We start from the raw sequence: 25,151 nt of genomic DNA, 5'->3' as shown, positions 1-25,151 counted from the left end.
ATAGTCAATTTCCTGACCTGAAATCTGTATCTGCTTTTCCCAAATTGCAGGCCCCTTAGCTGAGAACAGCCTCCAAGATGGCGTCCACTCAGGTCTTCTATTCGCAGTAGAAATCCTGGGTTAATTTGTACGCACACTTCCAAGGCTATAGTCGCTCCGAAAATTTTAACAGACAGGTCTTTTCACTCTATACATGCAAGTATTAAATTTAGCGTTAAGACCCTTTTTTGAGCTTTGAAAGTCTGTCTATACCAGGAGCTCTGGACTTGCACGTCTTGTCGCTTTGGCAGTTAGCTTCGCCCCCCCTTACCTTATTTTTCATGTCGATAAAGCGGTCCTTCGTATATATTGGGTTTTCTTCCCAAAGTGGTATCAGATCACAACATCAATCAAGAAATTGTTGTTCCTTCTTTTTGTCCGAATCCTCCTTCTCAGAAGTGCTCTAAAATTTTATCTACATGCAACTAAAGATTTTTGGAAATCTACTGCCCTGTTCGTTGTTTTCGCTGGTAAGCATAAGGTTTAGAAGGCCACTTCTACTTCTCTTTCTCTCTGTTTAAGAAGTGTTATCCGATTAGCATATGAGACAGCTGGACATCAGCCTCCTGAGAGAATTACGTCTCATTCCACTAGGGCTGTCTCTTCTTCCTGGGCTTTATCTGGAGCAAATCTGCAAGGCGGCCACTTGGTCCTCTTTGCATACTTTTTCCAAATTCTACAAATTTTATACTTTTGCCTCATCTGAGGCTTCCTTTGGGAGAAAAGTTCTTCAAGCGGTGCTTTCTGTTTAGGTCTGCCTGTCTTGTTCTCCCTCCCTTTTGTTCTGTGTCCTCTAGCTTGGATATTGGTTCCCATTAATTGGAATGAAATTGTGGACTCTCCATGCCATAGGAAAGACAACATTTATGGGCATGGACAGTCCACAACCCGCCCTTAGTTACATTTAAGACGTTAAATGTTTTGGTGTAAACCTCAGGCACCTCTATACCCTTGTGTTATCTTCTTTTTCCATTTTCCTTCGGCTGAATGACTGGGGATTATGGGTAAGTGACGTGACACTTAACAGCTCTGCTTGGGTGCTCTTTGCTTCCTCCTGCTGGCCAGGAGTTTAGTATCCCACTAGTAATTGGAATTAAATGGTGGACTCTCCATGCCCGGAAAGAAAGAAATATTTCAGGTAAGCATAAATTTTGTTTTTTGTTTCTTTTTCAATTAATTTATTACCTTCAAAATGACAGTATAAGGAACGCCTGATTATAGTGCTTAATTGTGTCAACAGCATAAGTACTTATCCCAGTGTCTTCTGTTATGTTATATGAATAAATACTGCATTGGAAAAAACTGTAACACACATGTAAGACCAAATAAATAACCCACTAGTAATGGCTTGATATTCTTTATTGTAGAGAAGAACACTTATTGGTAAATAAAAATTGAATTTTTTTTTGTCAGAATTCATAAGGTACAAATGATGAGGCTTATTGAACACTTTCTCTTGTTAAGTGTAGTCAGTCCACGGGTCATCCATTACTTATGGAATATATCTCTTCCTAACAGGAAGCTACAAAAGGGTCACCCAAGCAGAGCTGCTATATAGCTCCTCCCCTCACATGTCATATTCAGTCATTCTCTTGCAGCCTAACTAAAGATAGGTCGCTGTGAGAGGTCTACAATCAAAAGTTTGTTATTTTAAATGGCACCGGAGTGTGCTGTTTATTCTCAGGCAGCATTAGAGGAAGAATCTGCCTGCGTTTTCTATGATCTTAGCAGACGTAACTAAGATCCACTGGCTGTTCTCATCTGAGGAGTGAGGTAACTTCAGAGAAGGGGAATAGCATGCAGGGCCCCCTGCAAATGAGGTATGTGCAGTAAATTATTTTTCTGAGGAATGGAATTGACTGAGAAAATACTGCTGATACCAATGTAAAGTAAGTTCAGCCTTAAATGCAGTGATAGCGACTGGTATTAGGCTGATGAGTGTGTGTACACTGAATGTATTTTTCTAAGGAATGGAATTGACTCTGAAAATACTGTTAATACTGAAATAATGTATGAGCCTTAACTGCAGTAAAAGCAACTGGTAGCAGGCTTATTAATAACAATTCATAACTTTTCAAATGTATGTTTAAAACGTTTACTGGCATGTTAATCGTTTTTTGTGAGGTACTTGGTGATAAAACTTATTGGGGCATGATTTTTACCACATGGCCATCTTTGTTTTCTGCATAGAAACAGTTTTCTGAGCTTCCCCACTGTTGTAATATGAGTGGGAGGGGCCTATTTTAGCGCTTTTTTGCGCAGTAAAAATTCAGTCACAATCTGTCTACTTCATCCTCCATGATCCAAATCGTCTCTAGAGAGCTCAGGGGTCTTCAAAATTCATTTTGAGGGAGGTAATCAGTCACAGCAGACCTGTGACAGTGTGTTTTGACTGTGAGAAAAACGTTAATTATTAAATTGTTATCCGTTTTTGGGTATTAAGGGGTTAATCATCCATTTGCTGGTGGGTGCAATCCTTTGCTAACTTAATACATTTACTGTGAAAAATTGGTTGCTATAACTATTTTGGTTCATTGTTATTTCAACTGTGACAGCTTTTTGTGCTTCTTAAAGGCACAGTAGCGTTTTTTATATTGCTTGTAAATTTATTTAGAAAAGTATTTCCAAGCTTGCTAGTCTCATTGCTAGTCTGTTTAAACATGTCTGACACAGATGAATCTCTTTGTTCACTATGTTTAAAGGCCAATGTGGAGCCCAATAGAAATTTGTGTACTAATTGCATTGATGCTTCTTTAAATAAAAGTCAATCTTTACATGTAAAGAAATTATCACCAGACAACGAAGGGGAAGTTATGCCGACTAACTCTCCTCACGTGTCAGTACCTTCGCCTCCCACTCAGGAGGTGCGTGATTTTGTGGCGCCAAGTACATCAGGGAGGCCCTTACAAATCACTTTGCAAGACATGGCTACTGTTATGACAGAAGTATTATCTAAATTGCCAGAATTAAGAGGCAAGCGCGATAGCTCTGGGTTAAGGACAGAGCGCGCGGATGAGGTGAGAGCCATGTCTGATACTGCGTCACAGTTTGCAGAACGTGAAGACGGAGAGCTTCATTCTGTGGGTGACGGATCTGATCCAGGGAGACTGGATTCAGAGATTTATCATTTTAAATTTAAGCTTGAGAACCTCCGCATATTGCTAGGGGAGGTATTAGCGGCTCTGAATGATTGTAACACGGTTGCAATTCCAGAAAAATTATGTAGGTTGGATAGATACTATGCGGTACCGGTGTGTACTGACGTGTTTCCTATACCTAAAAGGCTTACAGAGATTATTAGCAAGGAGTGGGATAGACCTGGTGTGCCTTTTTCCCCTCCTCCCATATTTAGGAAAATGTTTCCTATAGACGCCACCACACGAGATTTATGGCAGACGGTCCCTAAGGTGGAGGGAGCAGTTTCTACTTTAGCTAAGCGTACCACTATCCCGGTGGAGGATAGTTGTGCCTTTTCAGATCCAATGGATAAGAAATTAGAGGGTTACCTTAAGAAAATGTTTGTTCAACAAGGTTTTATCTTACAGCCCCTTGCATGCATTGCGCCTGTCACTGCTGCGGCGGCATTCTGGTTTGAGTCTCTGGAAGAGGCCATTCGCACAGCTCCATTGGATGAAATTATGAACAAGCTTAAAGCACTTAAGCTAGCTAACGCATTTGTTTCTGATGCCGTCGTACATTTAACCAAACTTACGGCTAAGAACTCCGGATTCGCCATCCAAGCGCGCAGAGCGCTATGGCTTAAATCCTGGTCAGCTGACGTGACTTCTAAATCTAAATTGCTTAATATTCCTTTCAAAGGGCAGACCTTATTCGGGCCCGGCTTGAAAGAAATTATAGCTGACATTACGGGAGGTAAGGGCCATGCTCTACCTCAGGACAGGGCCAAATCAAAGGCCAAACAGTCTAATTTTCGTGCCTTTCGTAACTTCAAGGCAGGAGCAGCATCAACTTCCTCCGCTCCAAAACAGGAAGGAGCTGTTGCTCGTTACAGGCAGGGCTGGAAAGTTAACCAGTCCTGGAACAAGGGCAAGCAGGCCAAGAAACCTGCTGCTGCCCCCAAGACAGCATGAAGAGAGGGCCCCCTATCCGGAAACGGATCTAGTGGGGGGGCAGACTTTCTCTCTTCGCCCAGGCTTGGGCAAGAGATGTCCAGGATCCCTGGGCGTTGGAGATCATATCTCAGGGATATCTCCTGGACTTCAAAACTTCTCCTCCACGAGGGAGATTTCATCTTTCAAGGTTATCAGCAAACCAAATAAAGAAAGAGGCGTTTCTACGCTGTGTACAAGACCTCTTACTAATGGGGGTGATCCACCCAGTTCCGCGGACGGAACACGGGCAGGGATTCTATTCAAATCTATTTGTGGTTCCCAAGAAAGAGGGAACCTTCAGACCAATCTTGGACTTAAAAATCCTAAACAAATTTCTAAGAGTTCCATCATTAAAAATGGAAACTATTCGAACCATCCTACCCATGATCCAAGAGGGTCAGTACATGACCACAGTGGACTTAAAGGATGCCTACCTTCACATACCGATTCACAAGGATCATTATCGGTACCTAAGATTTGCTTTCCTAGACAGGCATTACCAGTTTGTAGCTCTTCCCTTCGGATTAGCTACGGCTCCAAGAATCTTTACAAAAGTTCTGGGCTCACTTCTGGCGGTTCTAAGACCGCGAGGCATAGGGGTGACTCCGTACCTAGACGACATTCTGATACAAGCGTCAAGTTTTCAAACTGCCAAGTCTCATACAGAGATAGTTCTGGCATTTCTGAGGTCGCATGGGTGGAAGGTGAACGGGGAAAAGAGTTCTCTATTACCACTTACAAGAGTTCCCTTTCTAGGGACTCTTATAGATTCTGTAGAGATGAAAATTTACCTGACAGAGGCCAGGTTATTAAAACTTCTAAATGCTTGCCGTGTCCTTCATTCCATTCCACACCCGTCAGTAGCTCAGTGCATGGAAGTAATCGGCTTAATGGTAGCGGCAATGGACATAGTACCATTTGCGCGCCTGCATCTCAGACCGCTGCAATTGTGCATGCTAAGTCAGTGGAACGGGGATTACTCAGATTTGTCCCCCCTACTAAATCTGGATCAAGAGACCAGAGATTCTCTTCTATGGTGGCTTTCTCGGCCACATCTGTCCAAGGGGATGACCTTTCGCAGGCCAGATTGGACGATTGTAACAACAGACGCCAGCCTTCTAGGCTGGGGCGCAGTCTGGAACTCCCTGAAAGCTCAGGGATTATGGACTCAGGAGGAGAAACTCCTCCCAATAAATATTCTGGAATTAAGAGCAATATTCAATGCTCTCCTAGCTTGGCCTCAGTTAGCAACTCTGAGATTCATCAGATTTCAGTCGGACAACATCACGACTGTGGCTTACATCAACCATCAAGGGGGAACCAGAAGTTCCCTAGCGATGTTGGAAGTCTCAAAGATAATTCGCTGGGCAGAGTCTCACTCTTGCCACCTGTCAGCGATTTACATCCCAGGCGTGGAGAACTGGGAGGCGGATTTTCTAAGTCGCCAGACTTTTCATCCGGGGGAGTGGGAACTTCATCCGGAGGTCTTTGCTCAACTGATTCATCGTTGGGGCAAACCAGATCTGGATCTCATGGCGTCTCGCCAGAACGCCAAGCTTCCTTGTTACGGATCCAGGTCCAGGGACCCGGGAGCGGTGCTGATAGATGCTCTGACAGCCCCTTGGGTCTTCAACATGGCTTATGTGTTTCCACCATTCCCGATGCTTCCTCGTTTGATTGCCAAGATCAAACAGGAGAGAGCTTCGGTGTTTCTGATAGCGCCTGCGTGGCCACGCAGGACCTGGTATGCAGACCTAGTGGACATGTCGTCCTGTCCACCGTGGTCTCTGCCTCTGAGACAGGACTTTCTAATTCAGGGTCCTTTCAACCATCCAAATCTAATTTCTCTGAGGCTGACTGCATGGAGATTGAACGCTTGATTCTATCAAAGCGTGGCTTCTCGGAGTCGGTTATTGATACCTTAATACAGGCTAGGAAGCCTGTTACCAGAAAAATTTACCATAAGATATGGCGTAAATATTTATATTGGTGCGAATCCAAGAGTTACTCATGGAGTAAGGTTAGGATTCCTAGGATATTGTCCTTTCTACAAGAGGTTTTAGAAAAGGGCTTATCTGCTAGTTCATTAAAGGGACAGATTTCTGCTCTGTCTATTCTTGTACACAAACGTCTGGCTGAAGTTCCAGACGTTCAGGCTTTTTGTCAGGCTTTAACTAGGATTAAGCCTGTGTTTAAGACTGTTGCTCCACCGTGGAGCTTAAACTTAGTTCTTAATGTTCTTCAAGGCGTTCCATTTGAACCCCTTCATTCCATTGATATCAAGCTGTTATCCTGGAAGGTTTTGTTTTTGATGGCTATTTCCTCGGCTCGAAGAGTCTCTGAGTTATCTGCCTTACATTGTGATTCTCCTTATCTGATTTTTCATTCAGACAAGGTAGTTCTGCGTACTAAACCTGGGTTCTTACCTAAGGTAGTTACTAACAGGAAAATCAATCAAGAGATTGTTGTTCCATCACTGTGTCCTAACCCTTCTTCAAAGAAGGAACGACTTTTGCATAATCTGGACGTAGTCCGTGCCCTGAAGTTCTATTTGCAGGCAACTAAAGATTTTCGTCAAACTTCTTCCCTGTTTGTCGTTTACTCTGGACAGAGAAGAGGTCAAAAGGTGTCGGCTACCTCTCTCTCTTTTTGGCTTCGTAGCATAATACGTTTAGCCTATGAGACTGCTGGACAGCAGCCTCCTGAAAGGATTACAGCTCATTCTACTAGAGCTGTGGCTTCCACCTGGGCCTTTAAAAATGAGGCCTCTGTTGAACAGATTTGCAAGGCTGCGACTTGGTCTTCGCTTCACACCTTTTCAAAATTTTACAAATTTGACACTTTTGCTTCTTCGGAGGCTATTTTTGGGAGAAAGGTACTTCAGGCAGTGGTTCCTTCTGTTTAATGTTCCTGCCTTGTCCCTCCCTTCATCCGTGTACTTTAGCTTTGGTATTGGTATTCCATAAGTAATGGATGACCCGTGGACTGACTACACTTAACAAGAGAAAACATAATTTATGCTTACCTGATAAATTTATTTCTCTTGTAGTGTAGTCAGTCCACGGCCCGCCCTGTCTTTAAGGCAGATCTAAATTTTAATTAAACTCCAGTCACCACTGCACCCTATGGTTTCTCCTTTCTCGTCTGCTTTGGTCGAATGACTGAATATGACATGTGAGGGGAGGAGCTATATAGCAGCTCTGCTTGGGTGATCCTCTTGCAGCTTCCTGTTAGGAAGAGATATATTCCATAAGTAATGGATGACCCGTGGACTGACTACACTTCAAGAGAAATAAATTTATCAGGTAAGCATAAATTATGTTTTTGTACATTTTATATTTACGCTGGTATAGTTTTGTTATTTCTTACGTCTTCTGGTATACTCCATGCTGACCATCTAGGCAACACATTTACTCCTGTACCGTTATCTTGTTTTAGGTCTAATTCAGTGGCTTCAGGTTCTTCTGTTCTCCCAGATATGGATGCCACTTACCAACGCAAACTAAGGCAAAAGCAACTGCAGCAGCAATTTCGTGAGCGGATGGAGCGAAAGCATCAAGGACAAGAATCAAATGGCACACCAAATGCTGGCCAAGCAGGTGAGAGTAGTTGTTTAGGTGAAGAAAATGAATATGACGAGAGTTTTAGTCTATAAAGAAAAGGTACATTTTCTGATGGGTTTTTACTGCACTACAACACATGCATGATTTGTCCTACTGCTCTCCGTTTAGGTAAAGCAGAATGAGGTATCACAGCATCTGAAAAAATTAAGTTGACACTTAAAAAGGGTTTGTACAGATTAACAGAGGCATACATGTTCTATAAACTGCAATATGTATGTGTATGTATATATATATATATATATATATATATATTTATAGAAATTCTCATTCAGTGTCCCTTTAAGTTCTACCTGTAAAGGATATGAACACATTCCTTGTTAGTTGTTGTTTTAGCTCATCTCTTAAAGCATAATCTTAATGGGAGGAGAGTCCACTGCTTCATTCATTACTTGTGGGAATTAAGAACCTGGCCACCAGGAGGAGGCAAAGACACACCAGCCAAAGGCTTAAATACCTCCCCCACTCTCCTCATCCCCCAGTCATTATTTGCCTTTAGACACAGGAGGTTGGCAGAGAAGTGTCGGAAGATTCGGAGTAGTCTCTTATGGAGGGTAGTACTCTTCGAAATGAGACTGGAGTCCTGTCAGCCTCTCAGTGAGAGCATGGGTGAAAGTTAGAGATGCAGGGAGAGTCTTTCTGCGAAACCATCCGGCACGGCACAACTGAGCCGTCCATCTCTGAGGGTTCTCTGTCCCGTGAGGTGCATTCCCTACATTCATCTCCGATAACACATGCAGTTCCCCAGGGTCCAACTGATCCTCCTGCGGAAGGGGCCCATTGGCTGCCAGATTTCGCTGCCCAGCTGCAAACGGCGGTTTCTGCGGCCTTCCATGCCTTACCACGCCCTGCTAAGCGCAAGTGAAGGGAAAGACATAGACTTCAGTCCCAGAGGTCATCTACTCCGTTGGATGTCTCTTAAAGATTATCCGCTGATGAGGACGCACTCTCTGGGTCGGATTCGATGTCTTCTAGACCTCCGGCTGCAGAGGAGCCAGATTTTAAATTTAAGATGGAGCATTTGCGCTTTTTACTGAAAGAAGTGCTTGCTACGTTGGAGGTTACGGAACCGAAACGTCCGGAAGAACCATCGATCCCTAAGCAAGATAGGGTTTACGAGGATAGGGTGGTGCCTCAGACCTTCCCAGCTCCTGTTAAAATGGCTACTACTAAGAATGAGTGGGAGAAACTTGGCTCATACTTTTCTCCCTCTACCTCTTTTAAAAAGCTGTTCCCTGTTCTGGACTCTCAGCTTGAGCTATGGGGGGGGCCATTCCTAAGGTAGATGGAGCTATCTCCACGCTTGCAAAGCGTTCAACTATTCCCCTTGAGGATAGTTCGCCGTTTAAAGAGCCTATGGATAAAAAAATTAGAATCCATTTTGAGAAAGATGCTTCAACTCTCGGGGTTTGTTTTTCAACCGACAGCGGCGATCGCTGCGGTGACGAGAGTGGCTACCTAATGGTGTAACCCACTGTCAGCTATGGTCGAGGTGGAGACTCCGAGACTCCCCTCGAGGAGATACAGTAAAAAATTAAGGCCTTAATAGTAGCTATTTCTTTTATCTGTGATGCTAATATGCAGGTCATTCGCCTGAATGCCAAGACATCAGGTTTCTCGGTTCTAGCCCGCAGGGCTCTGTGGTGAAAATCATGATCTGCGGACATGACTTCCAACTCTAGATTGCTATCCCTTCCTTTTCAGGGGAAAGTCCTTTTTGGTCCAGGGCTGGACTCTCTCATATCCAGGGTCACGGGAGGCAAGGGTGCTTTCCTTCCTCAGGATAAGAAGAGTAAGCCTAAGGGCTCTACTTTTCGTCCCTTTCGTTCAAACAAGTCTCAGCGCTAGCAGCCTGCTGTGAAGACCGAGCAGTCCAAGGGATCTTGGAAGCCAGCTCAATCTTGGAACAAATCCAAGCAGAGCAAGAAGCCCGCCGAGACAAAGTCGGTATGAAGGGACGGCCCCCGATCTGTCTCTGGATCGCGTAGAGTTCAACCTAATTTACATTTTTCCCCTGTTGCCACTTCTTCCTTGAGTGGTGGCACGCATCAAACGGGAGCAAGCTTCAACCATTCTGATTGCTCCGTTGTGGCCACGGATTACGTGGTTTGTTTGAACGCCTAGTCTTGGCCAAGAGAGGTTTCTCAGAAAGAGTGATTTATACTCTCATTCAGGCCACGAAACCGGTCACTCGGCGCATCTATCATGAGGTGTGGAGGACCTATTTATCCTGGTGTGAGGATAAGGTTAGGGTATCCAGGATTCTGGCTTTTCTCCAAGATGGTCTGGATAAGGGTCTTTCAGCCAGTTCTTTAAAGGGACAGATTTCGGCCTATTCGGTTCTGTTACACAAGAAGCTGGCGGAGCTTCCTGATATTCAGTCCTTTGTTCAGGCTTTGTCTAAAATCAGACCGGTGTTTAGAACTTCTGCTCCTCCTTGGAGCTTAAATTTGTTTCTTAAGGTTTTGCAGAGGGCTCCGTTTGAGCCTGTGTATGCGTTTGACATTGAGATTCTTTCCTGGAAGGTTCTGTTTCTTCTGGCTATTGCCTCGGCTCGCAGATTTTCTGAGTTAGCGGCCTTGCAATGTGAGCTTCCTTACCTGTTTTTTCACGCTGATAAGGCTGTGCTTCGCACTGGGTTGGGGTTTCTTCACAAGGTGGTGTCAGATAGTAACATCAATCAGAAGATAGTAGTTCCTTGTGTCCTAACCCTTCTTCGTCTAAGGAAAGGTTACTTCATAATTTGAATGTAGTTCGAGCTTGGATCTTCAGGCCACAAAGGATTTCAGACAGACATTGTCCTTATTTGTGGTGTATTCAGGGAAGCATAGGGGGCAGCGGGCCTCTTCCACTTCACTGTCTTTTTGGTTGGGGAGCGTTATCTGTTCAGCCTACGAGTCAGCTGGACATAAGCCTTCTTAGAAGATTACGGCTCACTCAACTAGGGCTGTGGCCTCCTCTTGGGCCTTTAAGAACGAGGCCTCTGTGCAGCAGATTTGTAAGGCGGCTACTTGGTCCTCCTTAAATACTTTTGATACATTTTTAAAAATTTTATGTTTTTGCTTCGGCGGAAGCTGTTTTTGGGAGAAAGGTCCTGCAGGCTGTGGTGCTCTCAGTATAGGGTCCGCCTCCTTTTACGCTCCTGTTTTATTAATTCAGTGTCCTCTAAAGTTTGGGTATTTGTTTTGGACATTCTTTAAATACATTTACAGCTCTGCTTAAGTACCTACCGACCCAAAGGTTATACAGCTTTGTTGAGGTGTGAAAGCTCACTCAACAAATTCATGGACTTTGGGGTGGGGGGGCCAATTTATACACTGTTGTCGGATACATTCTGTAATTGAAGTCTTATTTTCAATAAAAAATATTTCAACTAAAGTTTGGGTATTTGTTCCCACAAGTAATGAATGAAGCAGTGGACTCTCCTCCCATTAAGATGGAATGCATAAATTATGCTTAGCTGATAATTTAATTTCTCTTGTTAAGTGTGTTCAGTCCACGGGTCATCCATTACTTATGGGATATATTCTCCTTCCCAACAGGAAGTTGCAAGAGGATCACCCAAGCACAGCTGCTATATAGCTCCTCCCCTCACATGTCATATCCAGTCATTCTCTTGCAAGTCTCAACAAAGAAGGAGGTCGTGAGAGGAGTTGGAGTTTTTTACTTAATTATTCTTCAATCAAAAGTTTGTTATTTTAAATGGCACCGGAGTGTGCTGTTTTTTCTCTCAGGCAGTATTTAGAAGAAGAATCTGCCTGCGTTTTCTATGATCTTAGCAGACGTAACTAAGATCCACTGGCTGTTCTCGCACATTCTGAGGAGTGGGGTAACTTCAGAAAAGAGAATAGCATGCGGGGTCCCCTGCAAATGAGGTATGTGCAGTAAAATATTTTCTAGGAATGGAATTGACTAAGAAAACACTGCCGATACCCATATGATGTAAGTACAGCCTAAAATGCAGTAGTAGCGACTGGTATCAGGCTGGTAAATGTATGCACAGTAGAGTTATTTTCTAGGGAATAGAATTTGACTGAAAAAATACTGTTAATACTGAAATAATGTATGAGCCTTAACTTCAGTAGAAGCGACTGGTAGCAGGCTTAGTGATAACTTTACACAACATCTGAAATGTTTTTTTTTTTTTTTTTTTAAACGTTTACTGGCATGTTAATCGTTTTGTGAGGTACTTTGGTGATAAATCTCTTGGGGCATGATTTTTTCCACATGGCTAACGTATTTTTCTGCATAGAAACCGTTATAGCTGGTCTCCGACTGTTGTAATATGAGTGGGAGGGGCCTTGTTGCGCAGTTAAATTTCAATCATAGTCTTCCTGTTTCTTCCTCCTTGATCCAGGACGTCTCCAGAGAGCTCAGGGGTCTTCAAAATTTATATTTGAGGGAGGTAATCAGTCACAGCAGACCTGTGACAGTGTGTTTGACTGTGATAAAAACGTTAACTGTTAAATTGATTATCCGTTTTTTGGGTATTAAGGGGTTAATCATCCTTTTGCTAGTGGGTGCAATCTTCTGCTAATTTCATACATTTAATGTAAAGATTTGGTTGCTATAACTGAATTAGTTCATTGTTATTTCAACTGTAATTGTTTTTTTGGTGTTTTTAAAAGCGCAGCAGCTTGAAAATTTTCTGAAAGTAATTTCCAAGCTTGCTAGCCTCATTGCTAGTCTGTTTAAACATGTCTGATACAGATGAATCTGCTTGTTCATTATGTTTAAAAGCCAATGTGGAGCCCAATAGAAATATGTGTACCAATTGTATTGATATTACTTTAAATAAAGGTCAGTCTTTAACGGTAAAGAAATTATCACCAGACATCGAGGGGGAAGTTATGCCGCCTAACTCTCCTCACGTGTCAGTACCTGCGCCTCCCGCTCAGGAGGTGCGTGATGTTGTGGCGCCAAGTACATCAAGGCCCTTACAAATCACTTTGCAAGATATGGCTAATGTTATGAAAGAAGTATTATCTAATTTGCCTGAGTTAAGAGGCAAGCGCGATAGCTCTGGGTTAAGGACAGAGCGCGCTGATGACACGAGAGCCATGTCTGATACTGCGTCACAATTTGCAGAACATGAGGACGGAGAGCTTCATTCTGTGGGTGACGGATCTGATCCAGGGAGACCGGATTCAGAAATTTCAAATTTTAAATTTAAGCTTGAGAACCTCCGTGTATTGCTAGGGGAGGTGTTAGCGGCTCTGAATGATTGTGACACGGTCGCAATCCCAGAGAAGTTATGTAGGCTGGATAAATACTATGCGGTGCCGGTGTGTACTGACGTTTTTCCTATACCTAAAAGGCTTACAGAGATTATTAGCAAGGAGTGGGATAGACCCGGTGTGCCCTTTTCCCCTCCTCCGATATTTAGAAAAATGTTCCCAATAGACGCTACCACACGAGACTTATGGCAGACGGTCCCTAAGGTGGAGGGAGCAGTTTCTACTTTAGCTAAGCGCACCACTATCCCGGTGGAGGATAGTTGTGCTTTCTCAGATCCAATGGATAAAAAATTAGAAGGTTACCTTAAGAAAATGTTTGTTCAACAAGGTTTTATATTACAGCCCCTTGCATGCATTGCGCCCGTCACTGCTGCGGCGGCTTTCTGGTTTGAGTCTCTAGAAGAGGCTATTCGCACAGCACCATTGGATGAGATCATGAACAAGCTTAAAGCACTTAAGCTAGCTAATGCATTTGTTTCGGACACCGTTGTGCACTTAACCAAACTAACGGCTAAGAACTCCGGTTTTGCCATCCAGGCGCGCAGAGCGCTATGGCTTAAATCCTGGTCAGCAGATGTAACTTCTAAATCTAAATTGCTTAATATTCCTTTCAAAGGGCAAACCTTATTCGGGCCCGGCTTGAAAGAAATTATTGCTGACATTACTGGAGGTAAGGGTCACTCCCTTCCTCAGGATAGGACCAAATCAAAGGCCAAACAGTCTAATTTTCGTGCCTTTCGTAATTTCAGGAAGGAACTGCTGCTCGTTACAGACAGGGTTGGAAAAGCAACCAGTCCTGGAACAAGGGCAAGCAGGCCAGAAAGCCAACTTCTGCCCCTAAGACAGCATGAAGGAAGGGCCCCCTATCCGGAAACGGATCTAGTGGGGGGCAGATTCTCTCTTTGCCCAGGCTTGGGCAAGAGATGTCCAGGATCCCTGGACGTTAGATCATATCTCAGGGATACCTTCTGGACTTCAAAGCTTCTCCTCCACAAGGGAGATTTCATCTGTCAAGGTTATCAACAAACCTAATAAAGAAAGAGGCATTTCTGCAATGTGTACAAGACCTCTTAGTAATGGGAGTGATCCACCCAGTTCCGCGAACGGAACAAGGGCAAGGATTTTACTCAAATCTGTTTGTGGTTCCCAAAAAAGAGGGAACCTTCAGACCAATTTTGGACCTAAAGATCTTAAACAAGTTCCTAAGGGTTCCATCGTTCAAAATGGAAACTATTCGAACCATCCTACCCATGATCCAAGAGGGTCAGTATATGACCACAGTGGACTTAAAGGATGCCTACCTTCACATACCGATTCACAAAGACCATTATCGGTACCTAAGGTTTGCCTTTCTAGACAGGCATTACCAGTTTGTAGCTCTTCCCTTCGGGTTAGCTACGGCCCCGAGAATTTTTACAAAGGTTCTGGGCTCACTTCTGGCGGTACTAAGACCGCGAGGCATAGCGGTGGCTCCGTACCTAGACGACATTCTGATACAAGCGTCAAGTTTTCAGAATGCAAAGTCTCATACAGAGATAGTTCTAGCATTTCTGAGGTCGCATGGGTGGAAAGTGAACGTGGAAAAGAGTTCTCTGTTACCACTCACAAGGGTTCCTTTTCTAGGGACTCTGATAGATTCTGTAGAGATGAAGATTTACCTGATGGAGTCCAGGTTATCAAAGATTCTAAATGCTTGCCGTGTCCTTCATTCCATTCCAAGGCCATCAGTAGCTCAGTGCATGGAAGTAATCGGCTTAATGGTCGCGGCAATGGACATAGTGCCATTTGCGCGCCTGCATCTCAGACCGCTGCAATTATGCATGCTAAAGTCAGTGGAATGAGGATTATTCAGATCTGTCCCCTCTACTGAATCTGGACCAGGAGGCCAGAGATTCTCTTCTCTGGTGGTTGTCGCGGGTTCATCTGTCCAAAGGAATGACTTTTCGCAGGCCAGATTGGACGATTGTAACAACAGATGCCAGCCTACTAGGCTGGGGCGCAGTCTGGATCTCCCTAAAGGCTCAGGGATCGTGGACTCAGGAGGAGAAACTCCTCCCAATAAATATTCTGGAATTAAGAGCAATATTCAATGCTCTTCTAGCTTGGCCTCAGCAACACTGAGGTTCATTAGATTTCAGTCGGACAACATCACAACTGTGGCTTACATCAACCATCAAGGGGGAACCAGGAGTTCCCTAGCGATGTTAGAAGTCTCCAAGATAATTCGCTGGGCAGAGTCTCACTCTTGCCACCTGTCAGCGATCCACATCCCAGGCGTGGAGAACTGGGAGGCGGACTTTCTAAGTCGCCAGACTTTTCATCCGGGGGAGTGGGAACTTCATCCGGAGGTCTTTGCTCAACTGATTCATCGTTGGGGCAAACTGGATCTCATGGCGTCTCGCCAGAACGCCAAGCTTCCTTGTTACGGATCCAGATCCAGGGACCCGGGAGTGGTGCTGATAGATGCTCTAGCAGCCCCTTGGGGTTTCAAGATGGCTTATGTGTTTCCTCCGTTTCCGTTGCTGCCTCGATTGATTGCCAGGATCAAACAGGAGAGAGCATTGGTGATTTTGATAGCGCCTGCGTGGCCACGCAGGACCTGGTATGCAGACCTAGTGGACATGTCGTCCTGTCCACCATGGTCTCTACCTCTGAGGCAGGACCTTCTAATTCAGGGCCCTTTCAACCATCCAAGCCTCATTTATCTGAGGCTGACTGCATGGAGATTGAACGCCTGATTCTATCAAAGCGTGGTTTCTCGGAGTCGGTTATTGATACATTAATACAGGCTCGGAAACCAGTTACCAGAAAAATTTACCATAAGATATGGTGTAAATATTTATATTGGTGTGAATCCAAGAGTTACTCATGGAGTAAGGTCAGGATTCCTAGGATATTGTCTTTTCTACAAGAGGGTTTAGAAAAGGGTTTATCTGCTAGTTCGTTAAAGGGACAGATTTATGCTCTGTCTATTCTTTTACACAAACGCCTGGCAGAAGTTCCAGACGTTCAGGCTTTTTGTCAGGCTTTAGCTAGGATTAAGCCTGTGTTTAAGACTATTGCTCCGCCGTGGAGCTTAAACTTAGTTCTTAAAGTTCTTCAAGGTGTTCCGTTTGAACCCCTTCATTCCATTGATATTAAGCTGTTATCTTGGAAAGTTCTGTTTTTGATGGCTATTTCCTCGGCTCGAAGAGTCTCTGAGTTATCTGCCTTACATTGTGATTCTCCTTATCTGATTTTTCATTCAGACAAGGTAGTTCTGCGTACTAAACCTGGGTTTTTACCTAAGGTAGTTTCTAACAGGAATATCAATCAAGAGATTGTTGTTCCATCATTATGTCCTAATCCTTCTTCAAAGAAGGAACGTCTTTTGCATAATCTGGATGTAGTCCGTGCCCTGAAGTTTTACTTAAAGGCAACTAAAGATTTTCGGCAAACTTCTTCTCTGTTTGTCGTTTATTCTGGACAGAGGAGAGGTCCAAAGGCTTCGGCCACCTCTCTCTCTTTTTGGCTTCGTAGCATAATTCGTTTAGCCTATGAGACTGCTGGACAGCAGCCCCCTGAAAGAATTACAGCTCATTCCACTAGAGCTGTGGCTTCCACCTTGGCCTTTAAGAATGAGGCCTCTGTTGAACAGATTTGCAAGGCTGCAACTTGGTCTTCACTTCATACCTTTTCAAAATTTTACAAATTTGACACTTTTGCTTCTTCGGAGGCTGTTTTTGGGAGAAAGGTTCTTCAGGCAGTGGTTCCTTCTGTTTAATGTTCCTGCCTTGTCCCTCCCATCATCCGTGTACTTTAGCTTTGGTATTGGTATCCCATAAGTAATGGATGACCCGTGGACTGAACACACTTAACAAGAGAAAACATAATTTATGCTTACCTGATAAATTTATTTCTCTTGTAGTGTGTTCAGTCCACGGCCCGCCCTGTCTTTTTGAGGCAGTTCTAAATTTAAATTAAAACTCCAGTCACCACTGCACCCTATAGTTTCTCCTTTCTCGTCTTGTTTCGGTCGAATGACTGGATATGACATGTGAGGGGAGGAGCTATATAGCAGCTCTGCTTGGGTGATCCTCTTGCAACTTCCTGTTGGGAAGGAGAATATATCCCATAAGTAATGGATGACCCGTGGACTGAACACACTACAAGAGAAATAAATTTATCAGGTAAGCATAAATTATGTTTTCCATCTGTGGGAGGAGAGTCCACTGCTCCCGTCCATTTCTCCAGTTGGCGGATCTAAATTTAATTTCTCTTGTAAAGGTGTATCCAGTCCACGGGTTCATCCATTACTTGTGGGATATTCTCCTTCCCAACAGGAAGCTGCAAGAGGACACCCACAGCAGAGCTGTCTATATAGCTCCTCCCCTAACTGCCACCCCCAGTCATTCTCTTGCAGCTCTCGACAAGAAAGGAAGTATCAAGAGATATGTGGTGACTTAGTGTAGTTTTTACCTTCAATCAAGAGTTTGTTATTTTTAAATGGTACCGGTGTTGTACTGTTTTACTCTCAGGCAAAAATTGGAAGAAGAATTCTGCCTGGAGGTTTGATGATCTTAGCGGTTTGTAACTAAGGTCCATTGCTGTTCTCATACATAACTGAAGAGTATGGAAAGAAAACTTCAGTTTGGGGGGATGGTCTGCAGATTACCTGCTTTGAGGTATGTTCAGTATATTTTTTTCTAGAGAGATAAGGTCTAGAAAATGCTGACAGTGCCTGATATATTTGAGGTAAGCCTGATACAGTGATTTAACAACGACTGGAATCATGCTTGCTAAAAAGGGTAATATTCATGTTAATACTCATATTGCTTAGTGTAAAAACGTTTGCTTGGTTTATAGAAAAAACGTTTTTTCTCTGAGGGTGATAAATCTTTATTTGGGGCCTAGTTTTCCACATGGCTAGCTAGATTACTCCTAGGAGTACTTTTTTAAGGCCCTCTGACATTGAGTGCATGGTGGGAGGGGCCTATTTTCTCGCTCTAAATGTGCAGTTGATTTTCAGACTGAGACATCCAGCTTTCCTAAAGGAGTCCTCTGGCATCTAGGACCACTATAGAGGGTTTTGTTCCTGCAAAATTCGTGTTTAAGGGCAGGTAGGAGCCACAGCAGAGCTGTGGCAGTGTGTTTGACTGTTTGTTTGTTTGTTTGTTTGTTTTGTTTGTTTGTTTTCTAATCTGTTTTTGGGCCTAAGGGGTTAATCATCCATTTGCAAGTGGGTGCAATGCTGCTTTAGTCCCTTATACACACTGTAAAAATTTCGTAGAGTTTACTACTTTTTATCACTGTTTTGCAGTTTATGTGGTAGTTTTTTTCTCTTAAAGGCACAGTACCGTTTTTATATAATTGCTTTTACACAATTTATTAAAGTGTTTTCCAAGCTTGCTGGTCTCATTACTAGTCTGTTAAACATGTCTTACATAGAGGAAACTCTTTGTTCATTATGTTTAGAAGCCATTGTGGAACCCCCTCTTAGAATCTGACCTTTCTATAAGTTATAAAGACCATATTATGGCTTTTAAAGATTTATCACCAGAGGTTTCTCCCGCTCAAGTGACGCCAAGTACATCTAGCGCGTCCAATGCGTTTACCTTACAAGACATGGCGGCAGTTATGAATCATACCCTAACAGAGGTATTGTCCAAACTGCCAGGGTTACAAGGAAAGCGAGACAGCTCTAGGGATAGAACAAATACAGAGCTCTCTGACGCTTTAGTAGCTATGTCTGATATACCCTCACAATGTGCAGAACCCGAATCAGGAGAGCTTCTATCCGTGGGTGACATTTCTGATTCAGGGAAGGCGTTACTTCAGTCTGACTCTGAAATGACAGCGTTTAAATTTAAGCTTGAACACCTCCTCTTGTTGCTTAGGGAGGTTTTAGCGACTCTGGATGACTGTGACACCATTGTAGTCCCAGAGAAATTGTGTAAAATGGACAAATACTTTGCAGTGCCTGTTTACACTGACGTTTTTCCAATCCCTAAGAGGTTTTCAGAAATTATTACTAAGGAATGGGATAGACCAGGTGTACCGTTCTCTCCCCCTCCTGCTTTTAAAAAGATGTTCCCTATAGTTGCCGCAACACGGGACTCGTGGCAGACGGTCCCTAAGGTGGAGGGAGCAGTCTCTACTCTAGCTAAGCGTACAACTATCCCTGTCGAGGACAGTTGTGCTTTCCTAGGTCCAATGGATAAAAAAATTAGAGGGTTTCCTTAAGAAAATCTTTATACAACAAGGTTTTATTCTCCAGCCTCTTGCATGCATTGCCCCAGTCACTGCTGCAGCAGCTTTCTGGTTTGAGTCTCTTGAGGAGGCTCTACAGGTAGAGACCCCGTTGGATGATATCCTAGACAGGCTTAAAGCTCTTAAGTTAGCCAATTCATTTATTTCTGACGCCGTTTTTCATTTAACCAAGCTAACGGCTAAGAATTCAGGTTTTGCCATTCAGGTGCGTAGGGCGCTATGGCTTAAATCCTGGTCAGCTGACGTTACTTAAAAGTCTAAACTTCTCAACATCCCCTTCAAAGGGCAGACCCTATTCGGGCCTGGACTGAAGGAGATCATTTCTGATATTACTGGAGGAAAAGGCCACGCCCTTCCCCAGGATAGGTCCAACAAATTAAGGACCAAACAGACTAATTTTCGTTCCTTTCAAAACTTCAATAGTGGCGCAGCTTCATCTTCCTCTACTACAAAACAAGAGGGAAATTTTGCCCAGTCCAAACCAGTCTGGAGACCTAACCAGGTTTTGAACAAGGGGAAGCAGGCCAAAAAACCTGCTGCTGCCTCTAAGACAGCATGAAGGAGTAGCCCCCGATCCGGGACCGGATCTAGTGGGGGGCAGACTTTCTCTCTTCGCCCAGGCTTGGGCAAGAGACGTCCAGGATCCCTGGGCTCTGGAGATTTTTTCCCAGGGATATCTTCTGGATTTCAAAGCTTCATCTCCAAAGGGGAGATTTAATCTCTCACAATTATCTGCAAACCAGATAAAGAGAGAGGCATTCTTACGTTGCGTTCAAGACCTACTGGTTATGGGAGTGATCCACCCGGTTCCAACGGAGGAACAGGGGCAGGGCTTCTATTCAAATCTGTTTATAGTTCCCAAAAAAGAGGGAGCTTTCAGACCAATCTTGGATCTCAAGGCGGTTCTAAGGCCGCGGGGCATAGCAGTGGCCCCTTATCTAGACGACATTCTGATACAGGCGTCGACTTTTCAAATCGCCAGGTCCCATACGGACATTGTTCTGGCATTCCTGAGGTCTCACGGGTGGAAGGTGAACGAAGGAAAGAGTTCTCTCTCCCCTCTCACAAGAGTTTCCTTCCTAGGAACTCTGATAGATTCAGTAGAAATGAAACTTTTTCTGACAGAGGTCAGGTTGTCAAAGCTTCTAACTTCCTGCCGTGCTCTTTATTCCACTTCTCGTCCGTCAGTGGCTCAGTGTATGGAATTAATCGGCTTAATGGTAGCGGCAATGGACATAGTTCCGTTTGCCCGCCTACATCTCAGACCACTGCAACTTTGCATGCTCAATCAGTGGAATGGGGATTACACAGATTTGTCCCCTCTACTAAATCTGGATCAAGAGACCAGGGATTCTCTTCTCTGGTGGCTATCTCGGGTCCATCTGTCCAGAGGAATGAGTTTCCGCAGGCCAGAATGGACTATAGTAACGACAGATGCCAGCCTTCTGGGCTGGGGTGCAGTCTGGAACTCCCTGAAGGCTCAGGGTTCGTGGACTCAGGAGGAGACCCTCCTTCCGATAAACATTCTGGAACTAAGAGCGATATTCAATGCTCTTCAGGCTTGGCCTCAGCTAGCTGCGGTCAGGTTAATCAGATTTCAGTCGGACAACATCACGACTGTAGCCTATATCAACCATCAGGGGGGAACAAGGAGCCCCCTGGCAATGTTGGAGGTTTCAAAGATAATTCTATGGGCAGAGGTTCACTCTTGCCATCTCTCAGCTATCCATATCCCAGGAGTAGAGAACTGGGAGGCAGATTTTCTAAGTCGGCAGACTTTTCATCCGGGGGAGTGGGAGCTCCATCCGGAGGTATTTGCCCAGTTGATTCAACTATGGGGCAAACCAGAACTGGATCTCATGGCGTCTCGTCAGAACGCCAAGCTTCCTCGTTACGGGTCCAGGTCCAGGGATCCCAAGGCAGCGCTGATAGATGCTCTAGCTTCGCCCTGGTCCTTCAGCCTGGCTTATGTGTTTCCACCATTTCCTCTGCTCCCTCGTCTGATTGCCAAACGCAGGACTTGGTATGCAGATCTGGTGGACATGTCATCCTTTCCACCATGGACTCTGCCGCTAAGGCAGGAGCTTCTACTTGAAGGTCCCTTCAAACATCCAAATCTAATTTATCTGCGTCTGACTGCTTGGAGATTGAACACTTGATTCTATCAAAGCGTGGTTTTTCTGAGTCGGTCATTGATACCTTAATTCAGGCTAATTCATAAGATATGGTGTGAATATCTTCATTGGTGTGAGTCCAAGGGTTACTCATGGAGTAAAGTCAGGATTCCTAGGATATTATCCTTTCTCCAAGAAGGATTGGAGAAGGGATTGTCAGCTAGTTCCTTAAAGGGACAGAGTTCTGCTCTGTCTATTCTTTTGCACAAACGTCTGGCTGAGGTTCCAGACGTTCAGGCGTTTTTGTCAGGCTTTGGTTAGAATCAAGCCTGTGTTTAAACCTGTTGCTCCACCATGGAGTTTAAATTTAGTTCTTAAAGTTCTTCAAGGGGTTCCGTTTGAACCTTTGCATTCCATAGATATTAAACTTTTATCTTGGAAAGTTCTGTTTCTAGTAGCTATCTCCTCGGCTCGAAGAGTTTCGGAGTTATCTGCTTTACAGTGTGATTCCCCTTATCTAATTTTCCATGCAGATAAGGTAGTTTTACATACCAAACCTGGGTTTCTTCCTAAAGTGGTATCTAATAAGAATATCAATCAGGAGATCGTTGTTCCTTCATTATGTCCTAATCCTTCTAAGAAGGAACGTCTATTAAACAATCTTGATGTAGTTCGTGCTTTAACGTTTTATTTACAAGCTACGAAGGATTTTCGTCAAACATCTGCTTTGTTTGTTGTCTACTCTGGACAGAGGAGAGGCCAAAAGACTTCGGCAACTTCTCTTTCTTTTTGGCTGAGAAGCTTAATCCGCTTAGCTTATGAGACTGCTGGCCAGCAGCCTCCTGAAAGAATTACAGCTCATTCCACTAGAGCGGTGGCTTCCACATGGGCTTTTAAAAATGAGGCCTCTGTTGAACAGATTTGTAAGGCGGCGACTTGGTCTTCGCTTCATACTTTTTCTAAATTCTACAAATTTGATACTTTTGCTTCCTCTGAGGCTATTTTTGGGAGAAAGGTCTTAGAGGCAGTGGTGCCTTCCGTTTAAGTGCCTGCCTTGTCCCTCCCTTCATCCGTGTCCTAAAGCTTTGGTATTGGTATCTCACAAGTAATGGATGAACCCGTGGACTGGATACACCTTTACAAGAGAAAACAAAATGTATCTTACCTGATAAGTTTATTTCTCTTGTGGTGTATCCAGTCCACGGCCCGCCCTGTCATTTTAAGGCAGGTGTTTTTTATTTTTAACCTACAGTCACCACTGCACCCTATAGTTTCTCCTTTTTTCTTGCTTGTCTTCGGTCGAATGACTGGGGGTGGCAGTTAGGGGAGGAGCTATATAGACAGCTCTGCTGTGGGTGTCCTCTTGCAGCTTCCTATTGGGAAGGAGAATATCCCACAAGTAATGGATGAACCCGTGGACTGGATACACCACAAGAGAAAGAAATTTATCAGGTAAGCATAAATTTTGTTTTTATTCTTCTGGCACCATTTATACACTGATATTTCTCCTACTGTTCTTTGTTCCCTTGGCAGAATGACTGAGGGATGAGGGGAGTAGGGGAGGTACTTAAGCCTTTGGCTGGGGTGTCTTTGCCTCCTCCTGGTGGCCAGGTTCTTAATTCCCACAAGTAATGAATGAAGCAGTGGACTCTCCTCCCACAGATGGAAATTAAATTATCAGGTAAGCATAATTTATGTTTCTTTCTAATGACACGGTGAGTCCATGGGATCATCAATTACTGTTGGGCCAGCAGGAGGAGGCAAAGAGCACCACAGCAAAGCTGTTAAGTATCACTTCCCTACCCACAACCCCCAGTCATTCTCTTTTCCTCTAGTGCAAGGAAGAGGTGAAGTAATTAGGTGTCCTGATTATGATTCTTCTTTCAAGTTTTTTTTTATTTTGAAGTCTGGGCAAGATTGCTCTGGCCTTCCATCACAATTTGGGTCTAGCTGTACTCGACATTAGTCTCTTCAGCAGGGCTGTGGTAGCTTTAAAGCAGTTAGGAACTTGTAAAGTGGGCTTTGCTGCATTTTCCTAACATGTTGCTGCCCTGTTATAGAAAGCCTAAGTAAGTTTACTGTCTTTCTCTTTACAGAGTTCTCTGTGAGGAGCGGCATCCTCTCAAACTTTGTGAGTCGCCTGACTCCCGGATGGCTAGAATGCAGGTAAGTGCTTTTTGTTTTTCTGGGGCTAGAAGGCTGGCACTGATGGCCCCCTGCTATTCATTTGGGACACAAAATCCTTCAGGGGTAAGGATTTTTTTGCGGCAGAGAGCAGGCACTGTTTTACATGTGTTATGGAGACTAGGGGTGAATTTCCTTTTAGGTAGGAAGGAGTTATATCTTTCTTGCAGGCTCAGTATTGGTTTAAATACTACAGACTTATTGAGGATAATAAAGTGTGTTTTATTGCTGGGTGCCGTTCCGGAGAGCGCGCTTCTCTAGGCACCATTACTATGGGACTGATATTCATTTATTTATTTATTTTCTACCACTGTCTAACTGTAAGCGGAGCGGTAGCAGTTCTAACTGCTCGATGGCGGTATCTTTACTTGTTAGGTCTCTGAAGCATAGACCTGAGGGGGATTTTTTTTAACAAGATATAGCGCTAAAGTTTCCTGTGTGTCGTGCCTTCTTCCCCGTGCGGTTGTGGCCCCACCTCCTTCTTAGTGAATCGGAGTGACGCCATTTTAGGGGAATACTGTCGAGAAATTTTCTCCGCCTTGCTCTCCGGCTATAGATGATCCCTGAGAGCGGAGCGGCTTTACAGGCTGCTCTATACTGACTTTCCATCCCAGAGTGTGACTTAGCACAATGTGTTTATTTTTTCATATGCTTAATACGGTCTCTAGACCTGTTTGTACTTATTTATACTTTAATACTCTGGGTTGTTTTTTTATTATCAGTGCTCAGGGAAACTGTATACCTTTTTACAGATTTATGCCCCTTTTATATTCTATACGGCTATTAAATAGCTTTTTATCTAAGTAATTGGGCAGGATTTTGGAACTAAAATATTGAACTGACAATGTTACAAGTTAATAAAAAAATATTTTCCTGTGTGTTTCTTAGCGACTAAGGTTTTTAAATGAATATCCTTTTTTAGTGCATATTCTAGCTCTTTAGGTCCTGTATGTACATTCTTTTTATAGAGAGTACTACTGGAGCGCATATATTTTACATCCTCAAATTTAGGTTTTTATATGCAGAATTATTCCACTGTAGTTCAGTGGTAAATTATCCAGTCTATATCTAAAATAGATAGTGGCCTCTGATGGGTTAAATGGATATATGGTCTATCATATGTCTTGTCCCTTAAGGGAAGTTTATTCCTCACTACTGGTAGGGCATTAGTATAGACCTATTGAATATTTCATAGGTTGTTGCCCTCTGAGCCTCATGTCTCCCAAGATGAAACTGATTAGGTAATGCCACAGTTTTTTCTCCTTAAACGTCCCAAGCCTTTTGGCATCACATGTAGTGCCCTGCGGTTCCTCTCTTTCTCCTGGGGGAGTGCATTTGCTTACAATATTGCATCTTAGGTATCCTGCACGGTATCTGCAGCTTTATCTGTTTTTTCCTTTCATACAGGGAATCTGCAAGAGGACATTACTCTTTCAGATAGTAAGTTTTCTACTCCTTGGTCTGCTACACAGGCAGCTATCTCTCCGGAGTCTAGTGTGGAGTGGTCGCCGGTAGCTTCTGAGAGTAAATTCTCAGTTTCGGACACTATTATTCCTTCATCTGATGCTGAAGTGGTACCTTTCAGATGTATGCTTC

General features: G+C 43.8%; 1 protein-coding gene across 2 annotated transcripts in view; it reads left to right on the top strand.

The window, feature by feature from the left end:
• RAD52 (RAD52 homolog, DNA repair protein) overlaps positions 1–25,151 on the top strand; it is a 362,327-nt gene that overhangs the window by 208,364 nt on the left and 128,812 nt on the right. For both annotated transcript variants that reach the window (XM_053718842.1, XM_053718841.1), the window contains exon 9: positions 7,590–7,750. In XM_053718842.1, the coding sequence (XP_053574817.1) occupies positions 7,590–7,750 (161 nt within the window). The remainder of the gene's footprint in view (positions 1–7,589; positions 7,751–25,151) is intronic.

The sequence above is a fragment of the Bombina bombina genome, chromosome 6 (assembly GCF_027579735.1).
Source record: "Bombina bombina isolate aBomBom1 chromosome 6, aBomBom1.pri, whole genome shotgun sequence".
NCBI lineage: Eukaryota > Metazoa > Chordata > Amphibia > Anura > Bombinatoridae > Bombina > Bombina bombina.
This window is presented reverse-complemented; position numbering and strand designations above follow the sequence as displayed.